The sequence below is a fragment of the Trichoplax adhaerens genome, genomic scaffold (assembly GCF_000150275.1).
Source record: "Trichoplax adhaerens TRIADscaffold_118 genomic scaffold, whole genome shotgun sequence".
Lineage (NCBI taxonomy): Eukaryota > Metazoa > Placozoa > Uniplacotomia > Trichoplacea > Trichoplacidae > Trichoplax > Trichoplax adhaerens.
The window spans coordinates 1-12,748 of NW_002061051.1; the positions used below are offsets into that span (position 1 = coordinate 1).

General features: G+C 33.2%; 2 protein-coding genes across 2 annotated transcripts; one reads left to right on the plus strand and one right to left on the minus strand.

Moving 5' to 3' along the window:
* Nucleotides 1-468: 468 nt before the first annotated feature.
* TRIADDRAFT_62541 (uncharacterized protein) lies at nt 469-900 on the minus strand (the record flags this gene model as incomplete). Its single annotated transcript, XM_002118471.1, has 1 exon — nt 469-900. One exon carries the CDS (start codon nt 898-900, stop codon nt 469-471), a length of 432 nt encoding a protein of 143 aa, XP_002118507.1.
* Nucleotides 901-8,282: 7,382 nt separating this feature from the next.
* TRIADDRAFT_62542 (uncharacterized protein) lies at nt 8,283-12,737 on the plus strand (the record flags this gene model as incomplete). The annotated part of the gene is made up of 1 exon (XM_002118470.1): nt 8,283-12,737. A coding segment is annotated over one exon (4,455 nt), but the record flags the coding sequence as incomplete, so codon positions are not given.
* Nucleotides 12,738-12,748: the final 11 nt, after the last annotated feature.

Sequence of the window (12,748 nt, forward strand, 5' to 3'; positions counted from 1 at the left end):
ATAATCTGGCTGAGATGCAATAAAGATTATTATATAACGTATCTTTTATTACTATACTGATGAAATAATATTTGCTAGATGTCTATGAGCGTTAAAAGTGCTACTCTATGGATGATAATGTCGTTCCTTTACTCAAAGTTGCTGGATCAATAATTTATTATTCCTTTAACGTGTCTAAAGATGCTAGTGTTTTAATGATACCTTCAAATATTATTCCATCGCTGCTTGCAAAATTGTTGTAATAAACGAACTTGTTGCTTGATTTTAACTGTAGTATTTATTCGCTTCTATTTCTGCGCAGTAACATCTACTTGATCTATCACAGTACAACAAATAAAATTCTAGCTTATTATGATAACATCAAGCTTGGGCAATAGATTAACTTATTGTAATTTCATTTGTATATTATACCATGGCAATTTACCAAAGTTTACTGAAGATGAGCCGACGCATTGAAACCCTACTTTCTCATAAAAATGATATTAGATAGTCATGAGCAACTAAATTAATAAGCACAATATCTGGAAAATTCTGCTTAATATAAGCTGTATAGTGATTGACCATGACAGACGCGATACCCTTGCGTTGAAATTTTTCGTGGATGCATACAGAATGAATGCAGAGATATTTTCCACCAGGTATATGTTCATACATAGATTGAAAAGTTAATAAGTCATCATTACTCCGTGTACCACAGATATGACCAATTACTTCGCCATCTATTACGAATACAAGGAATAATTCCTTAGCTGCATTAAATCGGTCTCTAAGTTGCTTGGCAGAAGCTGGTTCGCCTTCTGGAAATGATTTTTGTTCTGTTTGACATACAATATCAAAGTCTTCCTCGATAATCTGGCGTATATTAGCCTTATAAAGACCTTGTACGTGTATAGGTTCCATGTTTCTTATCTAAAGTTGAGCAATGATAGGTTTAACGTTAAATTTTTAAAAATTGCTAGGATAACATTTACTACCGATATATACAGTATTACATTAGAACTCTTATTTGACAGGTATGGTATACTTTCTTTCGGATTAAATTACGCTCTAAAATGTGTCTTGCATAGCGGTTTAATTAAATTTGGAAATTTTTTGAAGGCTCTCTATATATCGGCTACCGTTGCTGTGATTTGGGATAGTACCATTTTGCTAACTTTAGCAAATAGAACAAATTTAAACGAATTGAAGTAAGCGAGATCTTAAAAGGAGAATGAAAGATACGATTAAAATTTCACTACACTGCTATTGCTGGGGAGGTCATTAACGTAAATGATTAAATGGTGTTGAATTTTGATAGGAACATCATCGCTGTATAGAAATTACAGTAAATGGTGTTCAGTAGGGGAGAATGCAATAGTTAAATGTTCAGTCTACTACTATAACCGTGGACGTTCACCGATGCAAAAGATCCAATAGTGTTCAGAAGGAGGGAACGAATACTAAGGTAAAAAGTTCACTACACTACTATTAATAGGGATATCGTCAATGTAAAAGATTCAAATGGTGTTCAGTATGAGAGAATGAATGCTATGGTTAAAAGTTTACTGCACTAGTGTTACAGAGGACATCATCAATTAAATGATTCAATAAAGCTCAATAGGAGAGAATGAATGCCATGATCAAAATTTCATTACATCATTATTAATAGGGACATCGTCAATGCAAAAGATTAAATGATGTTGAGCAGGAGAGAACGAATGCTACGAATAAAAGTTTACTACCTTACTATTATTCATTAGTTGATAGCATAGCTTGCAAATTCCAAAAAGTGCTTGAGATGAAATTTGTCCGGCAATCGTGATATTAATTAGCTGATACTTTTGGCAACCATTTAGAAAAGATACAATTTAACTCAGCAGGGCTATGGTATCGATTGAAAGAACGTTGCATAATTACTAAATAATGCAATTACAAGTAGATATAAGCAACAATATTGTATGTCTAAATAAAATTGAATAATGTATCATACCATTCTGACTGCGTCCAGTGGCCACACAGTAGATTGGCACGTGTTAAATTCGGTATATATTGCTCCATCCCTTTGGTCAACTCTGATAGCAAAATAGGATCGTATTCGGCAGTAATCATCGATGAAGGCTGATAAATCTAAAGATATACAGAAAATTTCAAAAATAGAATCAGTTATGCTATTGGTATGAAATGTTATAACCTCTTACGGCCCCAAAAAAGTCATGATGTGCTAAATAGAGCGAGAAAAATGATCTTACTTTACCGCAAAGTTTTTGATAAGCTATTTAACAGTGTTACGGTGTTGCCTTGTCATTAGGATAGTTTAACAAGTACAGTAGTAGCTAGTATGGAGAATATCTGTATTTGTAGTGCTACGTAAGATAAGTGATGCCTTAACGTGGATGTTGTTTGTAATAGTTCATTACATATTTGATATTGATCGTTATTGTATGATAGATAGCAGTAAGATGATTCAAGTTTTAGTTGATGATAGTTGAATTAGACAACCTACGTGCTTAGATTGAGATTAAGTATGAGTAAGACATTTAAAATATTTACCGATAGAAAAGCTGCGTAAGGAACATCTCAGTTCGAGATGTTTCTCCTAGTAAGGTATAATAATAATACTGTTGTTGTTTACAAATTAGAGGGTTCCTATATAAACAGGAACATTTGAGTGGTGTGGTAAAAAGTTGTAGATGTATCTTTGCTAATAAAAGTTTATCTTTATAGTATTTTGCTGTGAGTGTTTAACGTTAAGTAAAAGGGCGTTTAAGTATGTAGCTACTTATAAACTTTTACTGTGCGTTACCTTGTCGCATAAGCGAAATTGTGACAAAGAGTAATAAACTATTGCATCTCTACGATTTAAAATAAAATAGACTCTAAATTATACAGTATTTCACTAATAGAATTATCTTTGACTCCATTTGAGGCGCTTCAAAGGAGTGCTTACTACTGTTATAATTATGAAATTTATGTATATCGTCTGGGAAGGTCAATTAAACAAAGTATATTCTGTAACTCCCTAACAAGATGTCGATAGCCAATATTTAAATGGTAAATCTGTTAAAATATTTAAAGACTGATTTCCTATATGTTATAAAACTTCAGTTTATGGAACCAATATAACAGTTAGAATATCATGGGCATCTGTATCAGTCCTAGACAAATTGATTACGACGATAAATGTACGCTATGAAAATCGGCATAAAAACGTACTCCATATTATAATGATATAAACTGAATCTATAAATCATGTTCTAGTAAAATAGACTAAATGGTTTCATTAGCATAGACGCTATTAGTAATAAAAAGAGAAAATATAATATTACCATATATCGCTCGAAACTGCGTAAACACTTCCAATTTCTTGGTTCATTCCGATACCAATTTAGCGAGTAACTAAAGATAGAAATGACTAATTAAATCACATCGTTATATGATTATGCTAGAATAGTGAAAAAGCTGTAGCTCTTTGCTGTAATTTCAGTATTATTTATTTACTGGAAACCATGCTTTTTGAATTTCTCCACACAGTAATTAAATTCTTTATCACTCATGAAAAAACAATTGTGTAATTTCTCCGGCAAGCCAGCCAGTAATCCACCTATCAATAAAAAAAGTAAGATTAGCTAAACAAAGGTGATCTTTTGCATTTAAATAAATGTAACCTAAATTGAATAAAAGATGAAAATGATCATTTAAAATATTAAATGTTGTGATTTCGCAGAATTTTTATTCATTCTTTTTTGGATTATAACGCTAAACTGTTATAATTTATTACTAACGAAGTAACGATGGCAAGGTTTATCGTAAAGCTTTCATGGCAAAATATACAGTATTAACGTTTATTTACGATATTTATAGTAATATATTGATACATTGTAAGTGATGATCTATCTATATCTCTATACTTACCAACTGAAATGATTTGCAAAGATTGACCACAAGTATATTGATTAAACTTGCATTATTTTCTGGTTTGCAACGCATTTGCAAACATTTTTAAATTATAATTATTTGAGATTTAGTTGAGTAATGTAGTTTAACATCGCAAACAATTCCTCAACCTAGACCTCCTTTTCCTTAATATAGCATAAGTACTACCATTTACAAAAGAATTTATCCTTAATTGTGATTCAGTACTATACTATTTTATTGTGATCAAGTTGCTGTAGGTTAATAAAATATACAGGTTATTAGAATCATTTTCCTAAATTGCTATTTTACCACTATTATGGCCATAAATTAAAACATGATTGAATAATAGAACTTTAGAATAATGTAGCAAGTAATTTTATAAATCAAAAGATATTGGTTACTTAATGACATTAATGTGATGGAATATTGTTGGCAGCGAGAATAATGCCATGAATGATATAATCAGTTACTTTATTTTAAAGAGAAAGAAATGAAATTGAAATTTTGTAGAAATACTTAAAACAGTTTTATATAATTGAAACTGCATAGATCAAATGGATATCAACGTTTCTACATGATAGCCCTCCACGATGAAAGACACATCCTTATTGTTTCAAAAATATATCATAAAGAGATTTTATTTAATGGCGTTTGACTTAATTTTATTACTCGTAGTAATATTAAAAATTTAAATATTTATATTTCCTGGTTTGGTAACAAATTGTTCTGATTTAAATAGGCCAAATAAGAAATACTATAATAACAAAATTAAATAGATTTCTACATTGGTACTATCATTAGATGATAGTTTAATCGTTGTCATGATACTTATCTGAAATTTGGATATTTTAAGTTTCTAAGTTAACAATGTCTCTTGGGTTAGGCCAAAACACAGCCAGATGTTGCCATCATCAAATGCTGAAGTAGATAAAACACTTGGCAAGACTGTTTATGAGGTAGAACATGGGCAAGTAGCAAAATTTACTCCAAGGAAACTAGAACATTTGAAAACAAGTGTGATATATACCAATCACGAGATTCCAAATTTTAGAAAAATAAGGGCTTTATTAAATCTTATACAAAGATTAACTACACACAGCTCTACTCTAGCCGCATACTACTACTAAAGACTTCTACAACGAACTAACAGAATAATCTAAAGTTGCATGCTTTTATACTTTTCGTAGCATTCGCAGCTACAATCCGCATAGCAACCTTTTACCTTATATTACACATAGTTAAATTATTCTTAGTAAGACTATTCTACTGCGGACCATCATTAATCCAATATGGATACGACTACAGTACTTACGTAGACATTATTCACTCCAGCCAAAGTACAATGAATTAACCACATCCTAATATATGATTTACAGTTCTATTTTTACGTATAGCCTTATTAGTAACTCAACAGCTTACTGTATATAGTCATCTGTACTCTAGCATAGAATCTATACCACTACAGTCTATAGTTATGACTACCAAATATCTCTTAAGATAAATATCTACCGTACGTTATACTAAACATGGCTAACAGTCTACAATCACAATACTAGTTCCATTACACCTACATAGTATCGACTTCGTCGATATTGATCATCTTGTAAATTTGGCATTCTAATATCAGCTAATAAAGGGTAAATCGATCGTTTTCGGTACTAATCTGCTGATAACTTGTGTATATGAAAATTGAAATTGATCTGTAATACTTACATGCAATCAGTAGTAATATATTGTCACAACCCTCACTTGTGGCAAAGGAAAGTAAAGAACTCTAGTGTAGTTACTTAAAACTTGGGCTATTTCTCCCAGTACTTTCAGTTTCTATGAGAGAAGTATTTGAGAACTCGATTTCTCGGCTGATCTCCACAGACAACTGACTAATTATTACACTATTCTTCACGATATGAGTCTTGCCGTTTCTTGAGCAATTATTTTTTTTATTCTACAAACACACGCGCTTAAATAGGTTTCTACAGTGAATTCCAATATTAATGAGTGAGAATTCATGCTTTACAAGTTACATTAATTAGTATAATACCATTACTAAATATACATGTCGATATCCTCAGACTTAGATAGCTACAAGCTATCAGGTGTTAAGACGCTTAACCTTCGTCCATATACAGCTCAATTTTTAGAGATTAACACAACTTATAAACCTACAGTAAATTAACTGCTAACAACTTCTATTTTTATCTCATTTCTACCATCCTATTATCAGCTACAAGCGCATTAAAACATAGCACATAACCTTATCTTATCTATTCATAAGCATTCATTAATTTACAGTTACTTAATTAGTAACGGCGTACCGTGACATATATATGCTAAGATTATCCTGCGTTTTGTGTTGATTGATTATATTATTAATTGGATCCGTTCAAAATTCTTAACTAATGGTCTTTGAAACTCATATTAATGTTATTGACTACAGGCAATCATGCTAGGATCTATCTTGCTGTTGTAGCATTATACCGTTGTAGCTATTGTTTTTATTTTAACGGGGATAAATTTTAGAAGTCAGTGTATGAACAGCAAAGTATGAAGGTAATAATTCGGAGTAGCATAGTTACAAATCTGTAGTAAAGGACTAAAAGCGCAGTCCTTTACAGCTTTTAGTATGAAACTATTATTATTTTACTATAGAAAATACCTAGAAAATGATAGTATCTTTAAGGTTTACCCTGCCAAATCATGATGTCGCTATCTTTTCTTCTTCGCTATTTTACAAGGTTTTGTATAGATTACTATAGGAATGACTTAAGAGCAATTGCCTAATCTAAAGAAAGGGCGTTTGATAGTCTATTGAGAATTTAAATGAGTTGACTACATCAACTGCCAATACTAACGTCAGAGAAGCAGTCATAGTTGTCGTATAAAATTTTTTGATAAGCAAATATGTGATTTTATTAAAATTCGGAATTTTTGGATTCAGTTTCCGTCGACCGTGAGGGCTCTGCAAACCGTGACTATAAATGATAGTGCAATCAGAAAATTTAGAGTAGAGAGTAACAGAAGATGGTTTTGAAGAATTTGTTGAATTTTAAAGACCTTCGGGGTCGAACTTTGTAAGTGAAAACGTTCTTCTTTTGTTAGGTTGTTCAGTTATTGACAGCTTTAGTTCTGTCGTTTTTTCATTATTTCTTCACTTACAATACTAAGGATTAAGTATCTGAAAGGTTGTTTGATCTATCTCACTCACATTTATTAATAAATTGTTGTTCGGTTGTTTCTGCAATTTTTATTTGGTATCATAGTTTCGTTAAGTCGACCAGGGGCCACGAAAGTAGAATCAAAGTTTGTTCAAAGTTTTTTAGCTTGATCTCTACATTTTACATTTCATAACAGATCCATTTGTACGTAATATTCCTATCTTATCTCTATAATATCGCAATATTAGTCTTTCCATATTATTGTGATACAGACCAGATCTATAACAAAATAACGAGAAGGCTGAATGTACAAATCTTATCCCTGAGCCACGTATCAGGGCACTAAATCTCTTTAAGTAGCACTTAAGAACACTTATCCCTAATTTTACGGATAGATAATAATTCGTCCCTCTCCTTCATCCTCGATTTCGCGTTATATAAAAGACAGCTATCTCGGATGGTAAAACAGAAAAACTTCATTAATATATAATGATGAATGATTATATTGTAGTTATAGCATGTATTATGCTCAAAACTGAAAATATGAACAATATGCCGCCAAATCGACTGTCGACGCAAAAATAAATTAACATTTGCAGGATTATAATAAAATAATGTTGATTATACTTAGTAGAATTATAAGGCAATGATCGTAAATAATTGAAGTTACCCAATATTCTTTGAGTAGAATTTCTCTAATTGATGAACTGTATAACAAAAATGTTTAACATTAATTTATCAAGCCATTAAGCCAATTTACGAAGTAATTAATATGATAGCAAATTTATGCTTAACACTACATTTTAATTATTCAATACTATTGTTATGCTAATGAGTAAGCTTCTATTTATATTAATAGCGATGACGCAGGTTATTGATATTGAAAAATAAATAAATAAAGAGAAGTAAGTTATGGAAAGAATGTCTTCGCGCTTTCAATCTATTACGGCTTCGTTAATATCAAAAAATAATTTACCAATAATTAGAATTGATGACCGTTGACTTCTTAGGGCGTATCCAATTTGGCCGATTTGAGCACACTGTGAACTAGCATAGATTTTGAAATCTTGACATTAAATAGAAGGCATCAGTTTGGCCCAATCATATACTGTAAAGACGATTGCGATAATCAATCGCATCTCTATTAAAGTTGCAACCTCTACCGATTAAAGTACTGGTGTTTATTTCCCCCAAATTACTGTGTATGCTTTCAGTCTTGTTATAAACTGAAACATGGCGGCATATGAGTCCACAAAATTGACTATCATCGATGAAACTGAATCTATCCACAAAAAAGGTGCGAAATGCTTTGAAGAAGGCAATTATGAACAAGCCCTATTACATTACAAAGAAGCTGCTACTCAAATCCAATCTATGTCCAAGAATAGTAATAATAATTATGACCATCAACTTGAATGCGATATTTATCTCGACATAGCCGATTGTTATTTAAGCCAATATAAACTGATAGAAGCCGATAAATGGAGAAGAAATGCGAAGAAATTAGCCGAGCAACCACAAGATAGAGTGAGAATTGCAAAGTGCTTTGATAGGCAAGGGTGTATTAAACAATTGCAAGGTGATTTGAATGGAGCTTTAGAAGATTTTAACAAATCACTTAGAATAAAATCAGAATGGTCAGAAAGTGAAGATATCAATATTAGTGAGTCTTATCGTAACATTGCAAGTATTTATGGCAATCAAGGCAAGTATAATGACGCTCTATCGATGTATAACAAATCACTGAAGATTAAACTAACACAACTTGGTGACAATCATCCAAGTATTGCTGTAACTTATACAAATATTGGGCAAGTCTATAAAGATCAAGGCAAGTATGACGACGCTCTATCGATGTGTAACAAATCACTGAAGATTCAACTAACACAACTTGGTGACAATCATCCAAGTATTGCTACGACATATCACAGCATTGGTGGTGTTTATTATCATCAAGGCAAGTATGACGACGCTCTATCGATGTATAACAAATCACTCAAGATTGACCTAACACAACTTGGTGACAATCATCCAAGTGTTGCTGTAACTTATACAAACATTGGGCAAGTCTATAATGATCAAGGCAAGTATGACGACGCTCTATCGATGTATAACAAATCGCTGAAGATTAAACTAACACAACTTGGTGATAATCATCCAAGTATCGCTACGACATATCACAACATTGGTGGTGTGTATAAAGTTCAAGGCAAGTATGACGACGCTGTATCGATTTATAACAAATCACTGAAAATTGACCTAACACAACTTGGTGACAATCATCCAAGTATTGCTACGACATATCACAGCATAGGTGGTGTCTATTATCATCAAGGCAAGTATGGCGACGCTCTATCAATGTATAACAAATCACTGAAGATTAAACTAACACAACTTGGTGACAATCATCCAAGTATTGCTGTAACTTATACAAATATCGGGCTAGCCTATAAAGATCAAGGCAAGTATGACGACGCTCTATCGATGTATAACAAATCACTGAAGATTCACCTAACACAACTTGGTGACAATCATCCAAGTATTGCTGTAACTTATACAAATATTGGGCAAGTCTATAATGATCAAGGCAAGTACGACGACGCTCTATCGATGTATAACAAATCACTCAAGATTAAACTAACACAACTTGGTGACAATCATCCAAGTATTGCTACGACATATCACAGCATAGGTGGTGTCTATTATCATCAAGGCAAGTATGACGACGCTCTATCGATGTATAACAAATCACTGAAGATTAAACTAACACAACTTGGTGACAATCATCCAAGTAATGCTACGACATATCACAGCATTGGTGATGTCTATTATCATCAAGGCAAGTATGACGACGCTTTATCGATGTATAACAAATCACTCAAGATTAAACTAACACAACTTGGTGACAATCATCCAAGTAATGCTACGACATATCACAGCATTGGTGGTGTGTATGAAGATCAAGGCAAGTATGACGACGCTCTATCGATGTATAACAAATCACTGAAGATTAAACTAACACAACTTGGTGACAATCATCCAAGTATTGCTATGACATATCACAACATTGGTAGTGTGTATAAAGATCAAGGCAAGTATGACGACGCTCTATCGATGTATAACAAATCACTGAAGATTAAACTAACACAACTTGGTGACAATCATCCAAGTATTGCTACGACATATCACTACATTGGTAGTGTGTATGAAGATCAAGGCAAGTATGACGACGCTCTATCGATGTATAACAAATCACTGAAGATTAAACTAACACAACTTGGTGACAATCATCCAAGTATTGCTACGACATATCACAACATTGGTAATGTGTATAATGATCAAGGCAAGTATGACGACGCTCTATCAATGTATAACAAATCACTGAAGATTAAACTAACACAACTTGGTGACAATCATCCAAGTATTGCTATGACATATCACAACATTGGTAGTGTGTATGAAGATCAAGGCAAGTATGACGACGCTCTATCGATATATAACAAATCACTGAAGATTCACCTAACACAACTTGGTGACAATCATCCAAGTATTGCTACGACATATCACAACATTGGCAGTGTGTATGAAGATCAAGGCAAGTATGACGACGCTCTATCGATGTATAACAAATCACTGAAGATTCAACTTACACAACTTGGTGACAATCATCCAAGTATTGCTGCGACATATCACAACATTGGTGGTGTGTATAAAGATCAAGGCAAGTATGACGATGCTCTATCGATGTATAATAAATCACTGAAGATTCAACTAACACAACTTGGTGACAATCATCCAAGTATTGCTACGACATATCACAACATTGGTGGTGTGTATTATTATCAAAGCAAGTTTGACGACGCTCTATCGATGTATAACAAATCACTGAAGATTCACCTAACACAACTTGGTGACAATCATCCAAGTATTGCTATGACATATCACAACATTGGTAGTGTGTATAAAGATCAAGGCAAGTATGACGACGCTCTATCGATGTATAACAAATCACTCAAGATTCAACTAACACAACTTGGTGACAATCATCCAAGTATTGCTACGACATATTGCAACATTGGTGGTGTCTATTATTATCAAAGCAAGTATGACGACGCTCTATCAATGTATAACAAATCACTCAAGATTAAACTAACACAACTTGGTGACAATCATCCAAGTATTGCTGTAACTTATACAAATATTGGGCTAGTCTATAAAAATCAAGGCAAGTATGACGATGCTCTATCGATGTATAACAAATCACTGAAGATTCAACTAACACAACTCGGCGACAATTATCCAAGTATTGCTGCAACTTATACAAATATTGGGCTAGTCTATAATGACCAAGGCAAGTATGACGACGCTCTATCGATGTATAACAAATCACTCAAGATTAACCTAACTCAACTTGGTGACAATCATCCAAGTATTGCTACGACATATTGCAACATTGGTAGTGTGTATAAAGATCAAGGCAAGTATGACGACGCTCTATCGATGTATAACAAATCACTCAAGATTCAACTAACACAACTTGGTGACAATCATCCAAGTATTGCTACGACATATCACAACATTGGTAGTGTGTATGAAGATCAAGGCAAGTATGACGACGCTCTATCGATATATAACAAATCATTGAAGATTGACCTAACACAACTTGGTGACAATCATTCAAATATTGCTACGACATATCACAACATTGGTAGTGTGTATGAAGATCAAGGCAAGTATGACGACGCTCTATCGATGTATAACAAATCACTGAAGATTAAACTAACACAACTTGGTGACAATCATCCAAGTATTGCTGCAACTTACAGAAATATTGGTCAAGTCTATAATGATCAAGGCAAGTATGACGACGCTCTATCGATGTATAACAAATCACTCAAGATTCACCTAACACAACTTGGTGACAATCATCCAAGTATTGCTACGACATATCACAACATTGGTAGTGTGTATCAAGGCAAGTATGACGACGCTCTATCGATGTATAACAAATCAATGAAGATTGACCTAACACAACTTGATGACAATCATCCAAGTATTGCTGTAACTTATACAAATATTGGGCAAGTCTATAAAGATCAAGGCAAGTATGACGACGCTCTATCGATGTATAATAAATCACTGAAGATTCAACTTACACAACTTGGTGACAATCATCCAAGTATTGCTACGACATATCATAACATTGGTAGTGTCTATAAAGATCAAGGCAAGTATGACGACGCTCTATCGATGTATAATAAATCACTGAAGATTCAACTTACACAACTTGGTGACAATCATCCAAGTATTGCTACGACATATCATAACATTGGTAGTGTCTATAAAGATCAAGGCAAGTATGACGATGCTCTATCAATGTTAAACAAGTCACTGCAAATTTCTTTAGTAACGCTAGGCGAGAATCATCTTCATACTGCCCAGCTGTATCGAAGCCAAGCTGTAGTCAATTATAAACTGTCGAATTATCGTCAAGCATTTTCATTATATCGAAAGTCCATTAACAGTCTACGCAATGTCTACGGAGAGAGTCATCCTCAAATTATCGAAGATGAGAAACAAATTAATTACTGTTCCAATCAATTGCAAGAAAACGAGAAGGAGCCTTCTGCATTGGAAATAGCCAACATCATTCGACAACTTCTGGCTCAATATGCAGACAATAAAAGAGTCATCGACAA